The sequence below is a fragment of the Crotalus tigris genome, unplaced genomic scaffold (genome assembly GCF_016545835.1).
Source record: "Crotalus tigris isolate CLP2741 ecotype Arizona unplaced genomic scaffold, ASM1654583v1 scf7180000018301.7375997, whole genome shotgun sequence".
Taxonomy (NCBI): domain Eukaryota; kingdom Metazoa; phylum Chordata; class Lepidosauria; order Squamata; family Viperidae; genus Crotalus; species Crotalus tigris.
The window spans coordinates 7,215,204-7,229,944 of NW_024096931.1; the positions used below are offsets into that span (position 1 = coordinate 7,215,204).

Here is a 14,741-nt window from a genome sequence, read left to right on the forward strand (position 1 = left end):
TGACCAGTTGAAACTATTAATACAATGTGCAGGATTCTAACATTGCTGAAACGGTTCTGCGGCAGGACACTGAAAGTTTTGGTTTAGTGTTGATACTTCATTCTCATTTTATTAAATATTTGGGTATATATGATAGTGGTAAACTTTAGCTCCTTGCAAAAACATGCATTGCTTTTATGAATTGGATACTAATTTTTGAAGATCTGGTAGAAGCTGGAAACCTTTCCCTTTTTAAACACATACACACATGCACACGCACACATGTAACCCTTGTACTAAATATAGAGCTGTAATAGAATGTGGCTCGCAAGATCTAGGTCAGACATGCAAAGATTTCTCTCTTCCTCACATCTAACCTTGTTTCCAACTTATTCAAAATATTTCCCTCTTCCAAATTTTGAAGAAGGAAACCTGTTTATAATACTGTGTTTCCCCCCAAATAAGACCAGATCTTATATTTTTGCTCCAAAAGACGCCTGGGGGCTTATTTTCCAGTTAGGTATTATTTTGGGGGAAATACGGTACTCAATGCATTCTTCTGGCTGCAGATCTTAACAGGGGCTTATTTTTGGGGTGGGGCTTATATTATAAGCGTCCTGGAAAATCATGCTAGGGCTTGTATTCCAGTTGGCATTTATTTTGGGGGAAACATAGTAGCTAGGAATATTATGGAGCATAACTTCACATAATTGAGAAAACCTACATATCATTTTCTTATTTATTTCCATTTTTTTTTTCAAAATTTTAGGTAGTAAGCCTCTCAAGATGGCAATTTTTTTTCTCCTTAGCACTAAAGTACTGTCTCACTGATGACACCATGGTATTAAGGATCAATCAGAATAGAGCTGGAAGGGACTTTGGAGGTCTTCTAGTCCAGCCCCCTGCTCAAGCAGGAGACTCTATGCCATTTCAGACAAGTGGCTATCCAGTCTCTTCTTAAAAATCTCAAGTGATGGAGCACCCACAACATCTGGAGGCAAGCTGTTCCACTAGTTAATTGTCCTCACTGTCAGGAAGTTTCTCCTTAATTCCAGGTTGCTTCTCTCCTTGGTCAGTTTCCAATCATTGTTTCTCGTCCTTCCCTCTGGTGCTTTGGAGAATAAATTGACCCCCCCCCCTTCTTGTGGCAACCTCTCAAATCCTGGAATATTGCTATCGTGTGTCCCCCCCCCCAGTCCTTTTCTAATAGCATATATTCTTTTTTAATAGCATATATGTCCATAGGCTATTATTTATATAACCCTACTTCCAATCTCTTCATTGCAGGAATTGATTACAAAACCACAACAATTCTGTTAGATGGCAGAAGGGTCAAACTGGAGCTCTGGTGAGTCTACATAAATTACATAAATATTTCAAGAACCTGAACGCACTAAGATAATCTGCAACTTTATATAGTTATTAAAATCTATTTTAGTTGTGGTGTAATTCATATGAAGTAATATTAGTTTATCTTATGAATTAGCTTATGTTGAATCTCCCCTCCATTATTATTATAATGAATGGTATCTTACAAGAAAGCAAGATTTTGTGCAATGTCAAACACTAAAAGTTGGGAAACCTAGCCCACAAGTTTACTGTTTATTCTTATTTTTTTTTAATGTCCTGTCTTTATTTTATTTTATTTTTTTATAAACAACTCAAGGCAGTGAACAGGCCTAATACTTCTTCCTCCATCTATTTTCCCCAGAACAACAATCCTGTAAGCCACCTAGCTGGCTTTCATGCCTAAGGCAGGACTAGAACTCACCGTCTGCTGGTGATTGGCCCAAAGTCATCCAGCTGGCTTTCATGGCTGAGGTGGGACTAGAATTCACAGCCTCCTGGTTTCTAGTCTGGTGCTAGACTGGACGAGACACTAGACCAGACTGGCTCACTAAACAATATCTGAATAAATATTCTAAAGAAAAGGAGGAAAACGTTTTCAAGAGAAGAAATAATGAGTCTCTCTCTCTGGTTTTTAAACATAGAGGTCAAAATGCTGGTGACGGCCCTGCCATAACTTTGAACAGTCGCTAAGCCAGGGGTCTTCAAACTTGGCCCTTTGATGACTTGGGGACTTCAACTCCCAGAATTCCTCAGCCAGGCACGCGTGCCTGGCTGAGGAATTCTGGGAGTTGAAGTCCACAAGTCATCAAAGGGCCAGGTTTGAAGACCCCTGCGCTAAGCAAACGCTTCTGAGTCAAGGCCTGCTTGCATACAGTGCTGCCTTGGCAGAGACAAGACACTTGCTAGGAAATATTTGCTCAAATGCCTCCTTCCACAATAACGAGCACCGATTGAGTAAGTGTGGCAGTTCCCCCGGTTTTGCGATCCAGAAAATCCGACGGCAGAGAAAACCCCATCTAGGAAATTCGGCTAATGAGGCTCCCGGCCGCTTGTTTCGTGCTCCTCCAAGATCATTTAAAAACCCAGCCGGGATTCAAAGCGCCATGTTGTGATCCGCAGCCCAACGGAGCCTCACCTCGGCTCGCATTTGAGGAGGGACTGGCCCCGTGGCGCACGGCCCTCCCCGTCACACCACAGATGTCTGGTGATGCCCCTTGGTGCGCTCCAATATTTAGGTAAATTCAAAGGCGCAACAAAAAACATGGATGTGCGCGTGGAGGCAGCTGGTATCCTTAAGGCACCCTGCATCTGTTTACTACGGAACACGCTGCACTCCTAAGTAAACACGGTTGTAAGCACCGTGTGATGTGCCGTTGGCCTCTGCCCTCAACCTTGATTGCTGGGCCCCACCGTTTTCTGGACAGAAGGAGATTTGTTTTTATAACTTACAAAATAAAGCACAGAGCACTTTCTGTACTGTTGGAACCTCCAAAAGAGGCCCAGGGGAGGGGGAAAAAAAAAAAAGCTACTTGTTTGGCCAAAGCTTGTGGGCCATTTATGAATAAGTCTTGATTTCTCTAGTCTAACTACAAAATGAAGCAGCAATCTGAGTATCATTTCTGATAGGGTTGAAAAGAATGGCGGGTAAGAATACAAGGGGGAACAGTGATCTGCGTTAGTGAATGACATGTTAGTGAACTCTGAAACCTGGTTTAATATGGATGACCAGGTAAAGGCATTAAAGCCCTCTGCTCTCCCAAAGCTGATAGGATATTTTTTACATTATCTACCTACCTACCTACTTATCTACCTACGTACCTACTTATCTATCTACCTACCTATTTATCTACCTACCTACTTACTTATCTACCTACCTACCTACTTATCTATCTACCTACCTCTATTTGCCTGCCTGCCTGCCTGCCTGCCTAATCTATCTACCTACCTACCTACCTATCCTCTATCTACCTACCTACCAATCCTCTATCTCCCTACCTATCTATCATCTATCTCCCTACCTATCTATCATCTACCTACCTCTATCTCCCTACCTATCTATCATCTATCTACCTACCTATCTGTCTACCTACCTCTATCTATCTATTTATCTATCTACCTACCTACCTACCTACCTCTATAATCTACCTACCTACCTACCTATTCGTCGATTTATCTATTGATTTATCTATCATCTAGAAGATACAAAGGCATATTCAGGCATTGTAAAATATTTCAATTAACAAATACTTGTTAATTCATTGTATGATCCTTGCATAAAGACAGTGTCTGGAACAAAAACACAAGAGAGGAAAGAATAGGTTTTTTTATAGGCTTAGGACTAGATTGTCTTTAGTTATCCCCCCCCCATACTTATATCTAAGAGGCCGATAAAGGAGAATATTTGTAGTCGGGGTTAAAATGAGGGATCCTTGGGGCTCTCTGAGCTTAGCAGTTTTCTTGCAGATGTTTCATTGCCCAACTAGGTAACAATATCCGTGCTAGAAGAGACTGAGGTTTGCTCTCCGTTTATATTCTAGTGCTTGTCCTGTCAGTGTTAGTGCACCTGCCTCACACATCCTATGGTGGGGTGAAGAAACTTTTCAAAGCCTCTGTGCTTCTGATTCCACTCCCCCCCCCTCTCTATTCCAGGGACACATCTGGCCAAGGCAGATTCTGTACTATCTTCCGATCCTACTCCAGAGGAGCCCAGGTGAGTCCCACTAGCAATATTAAATCCTACTGCTATTTTTTCCTCCGAATAGGCAAGAGCTTGAAGAAAAATGCTTCTTGGAATCATTGCTTAAGAGCTTCTTGATACCCGGGATTTTATGGAAAAGAGTGAGAAAAGGCAGATGTCTCTTTTGGGACAATTTTTATATATTTATCTTTACCATTTCTAAATCACCCAGCTTCCTCTGAGATCCTCAAAATGCTTTAGCTCAGGGTAGAAGAGATAATTTTGCGCCCTCTGAATGTTTTGACCTACTGTTTCTAATGGTGATGTAATCTGAGGGCCACATTGGAATGAATGGGCTTTGAAGAAGCAGGAGAGAAAGAGTGTTGATGTTTTTGAACGTTGGGGTTGCAGAAGACTTCTGAGAAGACCAAGAAAACAAACAAATGGGTCCGAGAATAAATCAAGCCAGAGTTCACACTTGAGGCACAAAGTACGACATTCAAAATATCCTACTTTGCACACATCAGGTAAAGACCCAGCTGTCTGGGGAAGGCTGCAATTCTGGGAAAGGTGGAAGAAAGGTTAGAAGAGGAGGACTAGCAGCATGGTGGAGAGACTCAGTTATGGTGGGCACCATTAGAAGACCTGAAGGACCAAAGTAGGGACAGATCCTCCTGGAGAAGATCCAGCAATGGTGCTTGCTAAGAGCTGAGTTGGTAGTATATAATAAATTTTATGGAAAGCCATAAAATACCCAGAGAAGTTAAATCTTTGGAAAGGTAGAAAGAAGGAGAAGGTGACCAGCAGCAAGGTGGAAAGACCTTTGAAAGACCTAAAGGACCAAGTTAGGGACAGACCAACTTAGAGAAAATTTATAGGTAAAAAAATTCCCCCTGGTCGAAATGGGTATCCTACCTTTTAGGATGACAATAAAGTTCTGTTATGAAAACCACATGTATGTATCTGCTAATACGGAGGTAGAATGTCTGTCCCATATGCCTTATTGTACTCTCATTGAAAAATGGATTTCATAGCACCAGTAATAAGGAAATGTGTGCCTTCCTGTATGGTCCCGAGGTTAAACCCTCTTCGTTAATTCGACCAATTTCCAGATCCCACCAAGAAACTTGCCCAATTTCTACCTGTCGCTTTGGAAGTCATTCCGTGTCTTCCTTATGCCACTGTTTCAGGCATCTCTTCCAATCCTGTAGTATTTGATGTATTTACTGGTTTTGGACTATAAATAAAATAATTTTTTTCAATGGGCAGAATTGGGGGGGCGGCTCCCAATCCATGCCTCTTGCTTCCAGGAATGTTCCAAGGAGCTCTGTAATGCTTTGATGTGATAAGGAAGTGGTGTTTTTGCAAAATACCTCTGCAGTCCTTTAATGTGAAAGTCATCCTGCAGCCCAGAGGTCCCCACTCCCTGGGCCGTGGACTGGCCAGAAACCAGGCCACGCAAAGAAGTGTAGCCCCGTCTGTGGGATGCAGGCAGCACGTGAAAACACGCCTCTCCACGGAATCAGTCCCTGGTGCCCCAAACGTTGGGGGCACTGCTGTAGGCCACCCAGAGTCACTTCTTGTGAGATGGGCTGCCATATAAATGTGATCAACCAACCAATTGAGTGTTTTGTTCCACCCAGGGCATCCTCTTGGTGTATGACATCACCAATCGCTGGTCTTTTGATGGCATAGACCGATGGATCAAGGAAATTGATGAGGTAAGCAGGGGCTGCCATTACGACCCGGGGCTTTTGAATACTTTTAAATGCAGTAAAGCTGACCTTACCTTGGTACATGCACGCTGTTCCACGTTGAGGTCAGCAAAACCTTATGCCAAGTGTAAAAAAAGGAGTAAGAAACAGAGAGCTAAGGAAAGGAAAGGAATGAGAGAAGAAAAAACAAAAAGCTAAACCGGTGGATGCCTGCCCCATAAACTGTATCATATCTTCTTGCAGTTGCAAATGATCACCCCAAAGGTGCTTTCCAAAAGGTGACTGGATTTCCTTCCTTCCTTCCTTCCTTCCTTCCTTCCTTCCTTCCTTCCTTCCTTCCTTCCTTCCTTCCTTCCTTCCTTCCTTTCTTTCTTTCTTTCTCCCCCTCTCTTTTTCTCTCTTTCTTCTTTTTTATTTTGAAAACAGTTTTCGTTTCTCATCCAAGAAGCTTCTTCAGTTCCAGAAGTGAAGAAACGTCTCAGGTGAAAGCAAAACTTAAAAAAAAATAAAAAATTAGGGAAGTCCAGTCTTCTTTTGAAAAGCACCTTTGGGGTGATCATTTGCAACTGCAAAAAGCTACGGATACAGTTAATGGATGGCACACGAGTACCCACATCCATCCCTTTTATTCTGTGTCTCCTTAAAGCATGCCCCTGGCGTGCCCCGGATCTTGGTGGGCAACCGCCTTCACCTGGCCTTCAAGCGGCAGGTGCCCACGGAGCAGGCCCGATCCTACGCAGAGAAGAATTGCATGACCTTCTTTGAAGTCAGCCCGTTGTGCAACTTCAACGTGATTGAGTCCTTCACCGAGTTGTCCCGCATTGTGCTGATGAGACATGGCATGGAGAAGATCTGGAGGCCCAACAGAGGTGAGTAAATTTAGTTTCCCCTCCCCCCCCTAAGTTCCCTCCCTTTTTGTGCAGGTATCCTCTGAGCTTGGTTGTTTTCTCGCAGAGACATTTCATCAACCAACTAGATCACATCATCAGAGCAAGAAGAGAGTGGAGTTTTCCCTCTGTTTACATCCAAGTGGCTGGCTCGCCCTGTCATTGTCGCTGGGAATGTTGTATAAACAAACCTCATTCCCTTGCAGCACTGATGACGTTACCTAGTTGGGTCAGGAAACGTCCTCAAGAAAAATACCAAGCTGCACCACCAAGGACCCCACAGTTCAGCCCTAAGTCACAAATACTCTTTTTTGTTGGTAGAAAATAGTGTATTCAGAATTGTGTCTTGCCTTATAGGTCGTGTCTCCTTCCCATATGTCCTTGGAGCAAAGCTGACCCTTTAACTTAGCTGCAGAAACTGGCTTAACAAATTCTTAATCCTTTATATAAAGAACTGGATTGGGAGACAGCTGTGAACGATAGCATCCTTTATGAAAAGAGCCATCCTGTGAGAGTTCAAATGGTTCCAAGAGATTAAGGCCATTTAACTAGCTAGCTATCTACTTATTCTTTAATCAAATGTATATGGTTCCCATCTCACCAAAGACACACACAAAACATGGGTAAAACCGAAAGCATGGATATAAATATATATATATATAGAAATCACATTAACAGTAAATATTATAAAAACAAGATATGTACCTAAACAAAGAGGGAATAAAAACAGCCAACTCAGCAGTGGAAACTTCTAAGAACATCTCCACTTTCTTTGCAGCCCCGGGCCCGATACCATAACCGTCTCTTGAGGTCCTTGTGGAATATCAAAAGAAATGAAGCTAATCTAATTTCAGGGGAGAAAGATGTTCCATAAAGGCAGGCCCCCACAGCCAAGAAGAATTTTGACGAATAAGATTTGATTAATACATAATTAACACCCTAAAACGCTTGGGCCTTGGTGATCATTTTGACCATCTTAGTTTTTGCAAAAGTTTCTTGGCAAGCTAGCTTGTTTGTCTTCTTCTGAGGTACAGCTCATCTTTTAACCAGAAGGTGGCAGTGCCTAATTTCTGGGCTGGACATGAATTTCTTGTTCACGGAAAGTCTATTCACAAGCAACGTCCGTTTTTCTGGACGTTGCAATGTTCTCTCCTGTCCTCTTGTTTTGAGGCCCGTAGGCCAAACTACACATTGAAAAGTGGGGAACATTTAGGGTCTGCACCAGGAGAGTGGCTGCTAGTTGGCTTGTTATTAGTTGCAAAGTCACGTCCGACCCATCATGACCCCATGGACAACGTTCCTCCAGGCCTTCCTGTCCTCTGCCATCTTCTGGAGTCCATTGAAGCTCACGCCTGCTGCTTCAGTGACTCCATCCAGCCACCTCCTTCTCTGTCGACCCCTTCTTCTCTTGCCCTCCATCTTTCCCAGCATCAGGTTCTTCTCCAGTGAGTCCGTCCTTCTCATTAAGTGGCCAAAGTACTTGAGTTGGCTGCTTAGGTGTAAATCCAGGAACATGGATGTACAAGGGGGCATAGAAGAGGAAGAAGGGAAGGAAGTGAATTTATCTCTACTTCACTAGTAGTAATCTGGCTTCAGTTGATCTCATTAGATTTGTTTTGGGATGATGCATTAGATATTGGCGTAAAGCCTGCTTAGAAGCCGTGCCTGGACATCACTGTCCCTTTAATGCCTGCCCCAGGGCAAACATCCCATCTCCAAAGGGGGGGGGGCAGCTGCATGAAACACACCCTTGAGCCCATTGAGTGAACCAGAAAATGCAAGGTCTTCAGTTCTCACGGTCATGTACCTCTTCTGCTTGTAGAGCCCAGACCAGCTGTTGGGAAGAGGTCGGAGGTTAGAATTGTTTGCTGGAGGTTGCCAGAGCTTGTCCAGTTGGACTACATTCTGCCCGGGCTGTCCTTCCACCTCATGTCTGCTCACTTCTGGTCACCCTCCCAAGTCAGCCAGACAGGGAACAAGACGGGAGGAGCTGATTCTGCTTTATTATAAGGCTAAGTTAACAGAATCTTGCAAGCCTAATAGTACAAATCTCCCAACATCTGCTAAGTTAGGGCGGGTCCCTCCTAGTTTTCTTCCTCTGACTAATAAGCCATGGAGGGCTCCCCCTTCTCTTACCTGGTCCTTCCCTAATGTCCCTCTCCCCCTCGTCCCTCAAGGTCATTCTCACATACGTGACACCTCTAAACTAGGCTGGTCTTCCCACAATCTCTAGCCAGGGAAGCCATTTTAATGGTTCTCTCCAGAGACTTCTTCCTCCTCCTGTTTTCGCCACAACAACCCTGCAAAGTGAGTTGGGCTGAGAGAGAATGACTGGCCCAAGGTCATCAAGTCGGCTTTCATGCCAAAGGCGGGACTAGAACTCACCATCTCCTGGTGATTGGTCCAAAGTCACTCAGCTGGCTTTCATGGCTAAGGCGGGACTAGAACTCACGATCTTCTAGCGATTGGCTCAAAGTCACCCAGCTGACTTTCATGCCTAAGGCAGGACTAGAACTTTCAGTCTCCTAGTGATTGGCTCAAAGTCACCCAGCTGTCTTTCATGGCTAAGGCGGGACTAGAAGTCACAATCTCCTAGTGATTGGTTCAAAGTCACCCAGCCGGGTTTCATGCCTAAGGCGGGACTAGAACTCACGATCTCCTAGTGATTGGTTCAAAGTCACCCAGCTGTCTTTCATGGCTAAAGCAGGACTAGAATTCCCAGTCGTCTGGTTTCTAGCCCGGTGCCTTAACCCCCAGACCGTCCTAGACTATATTCTTGACTCCTTGTGTTCAGCCTTCCAGAATGAGACCGTCTTCCTTTTTCTTTCCTCCTTTTCCCACCCCCCACCTCCCCGCCCCTTTCCAGTGTTCAGCCTCCAAGACCTCTGTTGTCGGGCCATCGTCTCCTGCACGCCGGTCCACCTGATTGATAAGCTGCCTCTCCCGGTCACCATCAAGAGCCACCTGAAATCCTTCTCCATGGCCAACGGCATGAACGCCGTCATGATGCACGGCCGTTCCTACTCCCTGGCGAGCAGCGGAGGGGGCAGCGGCAGCAAAGGCAACAGCCTGAAGCGCTCCAAGTCCATCCGCCCGCCACAGAGCCCGCCGCAGAACTGCTCGCGGAACAACTGCAAGATCTCTTAGCGGGGCAGGCACCCCCGGGAGGGGGGAGTCTCCTCCCACCGCATGCACCTGCACCTGCTTGCCGATGTATAGATGTCGACACGCACGTCACCCATTCCTCTGTCACCTCGACGGCCACACGCCCACCGCATCGGCCACGGGTTTGCAAAGCACCGGCTCAGTGTGGCGGGACCCCAGGCGGAAGGAAAGGATGGGGCGCACCACGCTAGCTTTCCCGGAATGCAATAGGTCTTCCCCTTCTTTGCCAGGAGAGGACCAGCAGCCTCCAGGGCGTGAATTTTCTTCTTCTTCTGCGTTTTCTTTTTTGGGGTGGGGAGGGAAGGGGTTTTTGGGGGAGGGGGTTGATATGGAGCGCAGCGTGCTGCCCCTTTAATCCTTGGTTTTCCCAAAGGGGATGGCCGGTGGTGCTACGTGCACAAAAGGAAACCCCGCATAAAACGGGACCCCGGTTGGACCGACGTGACCCAGACGAAGTCCCGCTTTGACCGGACGAAGACTATGGCTGCCTGGGGCTCCTGAGGAAGCAGCAGGCCACTTGATGTCTTTCGGCTTTATTTATAAAGAAATTAGCTCACCATGTGAAATCTGCCTGCTGTCCCCCCCCCTCCTCCCCCCCCCCTGCACCTCCGGCCTGTTTTTTTAAGCCAAGGCCACGGAGGGAAAGGAAATGTCTTGTAAATAGCAGCGCTGGGCCTTGAATTCTGGGGCTAATTGAAGTCAGAAGGGGGGGGGGCTGGCAGGGGTCAGGAGGTGAAATGATCTAACACCCTGGAGAGTTGGTAGGAGTCTTGAGCTAGCTTTCTTTCTTTCTTCCTTTTTTCTAGAAAGAACAGATGAAGATTAATAGATTAAAAAGGAGGGAAGCCTTGCCTTGCCTTGCCTTGCCTTGCCTTTTTTTTTTTTAAATTGAAGTTTTCCAGACGTTCCTGGTAGCAAGTGCACAGACAGCAAAAGTTAGGCTTGAATGGGATTACCTGCTTGTGGGGGGCCAGAGGGGGGGCCTAATGCCGGTCCACATCTGGAGTTGGTTAGCGGCAGGTCACGCTGGAGCCCTCCCTGCCTTCAAGAAAAGGAAGGCAAAAGGGTCAGGTATATCAGACTTCACAAGTCAGAAAAGATCGTGGTTGGGAGGGACGGAATATTCTCCCACCTGGCTAAGCATAGCTGAGAGGTAGAGGGCAAAGTCCCACCCAGAGTTCCCGATTTAACCTCCTTCGCACAATTTTTGGACCGTAGGGGAATATTTGCATGCTTTTGGCATCGGCTCGGCCAACTGCAGTGTGCATTGATGGTCTTCCAACCTGCTGGGGTTGTGATCCAGGTCTGGTTTGGAGAAGACTCCACGATGACCTTCGCAATTGAGGGAATCCGTTCTTTAAGCTCCTCCGCCTTGTGCCAAGAAGCCCTGGAGTGGTGGGAGTCTCTCCCAAGAACAGGCAGAGGTGTATATTTCTTAAAAGCTGGAAGGAGGTGCACCAGGCCCCCAAATCTTCAAGCTGAGGCGGCTTAAAAAACCCCTAATCGACCAGATCATGTCTGTCCATTAAGCCGCTGCCTTCAATGTTGTCCTCTAGTAGTTCCATGGCAGAGTCTTCCTTCAAACCGAGTTGCAGTTTTGCTCTGTGTGTGTGTGTGTGTGGCTTCTGGGCTGTTTCTGGTGCCCTCTGGCCAGAGGTTGGCTTGGGCTGGTTTTATGTCTCCCGCCAGCCAGCTGTTTCCTCTGCGGATGTGGGTTTTTCTTCCAGTCTGAGCTAGAAGTCTTCTAAGGCAGGGCTCTCCAATCTTGGCAGTGTTAAGAGTTGTGGACTTCAACTCCAAGCACTCCCCCGCCAGCCATGATGGCTGAGGAATTCTGGGAGTTGAAGTCCACAAGTCTTAACATTGCCGGGGCTGGAGAGCCTTGCTCTAAAGCAGTGTTTCTCAACCTCGACAATTTTAAGGCATGTGGACTTCAACTCTCAAAATTCCACAGCCAGCAATGCTGGCTGTGGAATTTTGGGAGTTGAAGTCCACATGCCTTAAAATTGTCAAGGTTGAGAAACACTGCTCTAAAGGACCCGGATTGACATGGAAAGAACTCGATAGGAAACTGAGGAAAAGTGACAAAAGCCAGGCAGCACTTGAATTTTGATGATACCCGTGCAAGGGGTTCTCTCGGGGGTTTTAGCTAGTTCACCCAACCCAACTCCTCCCTCCCCCTCCAATCCCCATGGCTCCCCTTTAGCGTCTTCTCCAAGCTGCCTTCCCTCTCTGCAGCCTCCAGCCAGAAGAATTGGCCCTTCACTGTGCCACAGATGGAGCGGGCTGCATGATGCTGTTCAGTGCCCGAGGGCACAGCTGATCGCCCATTTTGTTCTGGAAATTTTTTTGGGGACAAGAGCCTGGTTGGCACCCCCATGCCTCCCTCGGCTGCTTGGAGTTTGCTTGGCACCCAAGGACCGAGCGAGTCCCAGCACTCGGACCAGCTCAAGCCAGGTGGCGGGGACGGGTCAAGGGCAGGGGGATAAAGCCTCCGGCGGCCTCTTCCTGGCCTGTGAAGAAAGCAAGTGCCAAGCCAAGGACAGGGAGCGCAGAAGCCGGGAGATTTGTGGGGTATGTCCGCCCGGCCTTGGCCACCTGTTGCCGCCTGCTCAAAATGGAGCAGGACACAATCGCTGACTCAAAGGCCTGGCATTCTGGAGCGACGTGGGGAACAGGTGATCCAGGAGGCAGCCATCTTTCCACCCTGGGTTTTAAAATAGCTCCTTCCTAAAACAGCTCGAGAATGTGCATTGTGTGTGTTTCTTCTGAAGAGTTACAGGGAATCCTCACCCGTGCGGCTTGGCACTCAGCACTCCCGGCGCTCTTCCTTTGATCCCAAGAGGTAGGCGCGGCTGTTTCCCCATCCAGAAAGTCGAAAGATGCTGCAGACGGAGAGTCAGGATCCGATCTCCTCTTTTAATTTTCTTCTTGAATCGCCTGAGAATTGTTTCAACCTCACCTCTGTAGATTCCTCCCCCCTCCCCATGCGTTTTTTTTTTTTTTTGGTTTGTTTGTTTTTTAAATCATGCCAGGTTTTTGCAGAGATGCCTTTCTCCAGTACGCTTGCGGATCCAATCCGGGTTTGTTTGTACCTGATTTTATTAACGTTCCGAGAATGTGATCCGAGATCAAACACTAAAACTCGCTGCTGTGGGACGCTCTTCCTCCTGTTTTTAATTGCTTTGTACAGTCAATGTTAAAAGTGACGTTTTTTATATAAATTAAACACACAAACAACGAGGGGAAAAAATGTTATTTTTTTCTTTCGAAACCACCCTTTTGGCTGTGGAATGTCTATCCGGGGATGAGCTTAGATGGCGCTGCTTTTTCGGAGGGTGACGCTGAAGGACAGGGCGAGGGCAAAGGAGGAGGGGGGGAAAGATGGGTAGGGAGGATTTAACAGGGATTAAGGGAGCTTGTGTGGATGCGATATTCCCAGGAGGCCCTTGGTTAATGACCTCATTTGAAGCAGTGGCGCTTTTGGGCAGGGTCTTAAGAGCCGGATCAAAAGGCGGTGTCTTCTTCACACTTTGGCTAGGTTGAGAATATCTCCTTTCCGTGCCAAGGCAAGGCGGGTTTGCACACACCAGCCTGCAGCTCCCTTCTGGGTCCTGCAGATAGATTTTATTTGGAATCTTTCAGCAAAGGACATCCTGAGAAAGTTAACAACCATACCTTGATCTCCTTGTGCAACCCATCGTTCTGTTTTAGGCATCTTTAGAAAGTCCGTGTATTCCAGTACTACAGCTGCTGTGTTGATGAAGAGAAAAGACAGCCCTTTTTTAAATAATAATAATAATAATATCCTGCCTTGATTTGAGAAATAACGTAAGACAACAAAAAGATATTTAGTACCCCTTCCTCTTCTTATTTTTCCCACAACAACCCTCTGAGGCTGGTTGGGCTGACAGAGAAGGACTGGCCTAAAGCCATCCAGTCAGTGTCATTGGTTCCGACAGACAAAGTCTTCAAAGAACTTCGAGGCAATCTTTATTGGAGTAGCATAGCTTTGGCACTAACATAGTTGAAGCCAAAATCTGAATTCCCCTCCCCTGAACACATAGTATCAAAGCACAATTCCCTCCTCTAATTTACAGTCATAAATCACGTTCTCCAATTAGTTTGAAATGCAGGCTTTCCCTCCATTACTCCCTTCCGCCATTTCTTATCCTCTCTTATTTCAAAATCCCTGAGTTCACACACTATTACAATATTGTTATGTCTAACTAACTCCCATCACATTCCTCCTCCTCCCCCAGTATCATCTAATTCTAATAGTAAAGCATAAGAAAAAAGAAGGCTGCATCTCCATATGTTGTCAAACCAAGAACATCCAATGTTAGCAGCATTGACATTCAGCTCTCCTGCCTAAGGCAAGATTAGAACTCACTGCTGCTTTAGTGAGTGTCCCAAAGAGACCCAGCTAAGCGTTTGTGCCCAAGGAAGGGCTAGAACTCACCATCTCCTAGTGATGGATCTAAAGTCACCCAGCTTTTATGCCTAAGCAGCACTGGAACGCACTGTCTCCAGATTTTAAGACTTGTGCCTGAACTAGAAAAAGTAGCCCTTTAGATTTAAGAAATCTCTCAGAAAGCAAAAACTTTTGTAATTGGATCTGTATCTTTTCATGGAACATATAATAGCAAATATAGGAGTTACCTATACTTTTCTTTTTAGCTACTAATCGGGGCCCTCTTAGCCCCACCGAGAATGGTGGTGGCACAGTGGTCAGAATGCAGTATTGCAGGCTAATTCTGCCTACTGCCAGCAGTTCGATTCTGACCGGCTCAAGGTTGACTCAGCCTTCCATCCTTCCGAGGTCGGTAAAATGAGGACCCAGATTGTTGGGGGCAAAGTGCTGACTCTAAACCACTTAGAGAAGGCTGCAAAGCACTGTGAAGCGGTGTGCTATCTCTGGGCTTGTATCATTATTTATGAAGTATTTAATCTTTTTGCTTAGTAAAA

The 14,741-nt window shown here is 46.2% G+C and overlaps 1 protein-coding gene across 1 annotated transcript in view; it reads left to right on the top strand.

Annotated features, from left to right (window-relative positions):
• The window catches only part of RAB40C (RAB40C, member RAS oncogene family), a 36,881-nt gene extending 26,819 nt beyond the window's left edge, over nt 1-10,062 (top strand). The window contains exons 3-7 of the mRNA XM_039349941.1: nt 1,267-1,327; nt 3,979-4,039; nt 5,650-5,727; nt 6,368-6,590; nt 9,475-10,062. Of these exons, the coding sequence (XP_039205875.1) occupies nt 1,267-1,327; nt 3,979-4,039; nt 5,650-5,727; nt 6,368-6,590; nt 9,475-9,755 (704 nt within the window). The 3' untranslated portion in view covers nt 9,756-10,062. The remainder of the gene's footprint in view (nt 1-1,266; nt 1,328-3,978; nt 4,040-5,649; nt 5,728-6,367; nt 6,591-9,474) is intronic.
• Nucleotides 10,063-14,741: the final 4,679 nt, after the last annotated feature.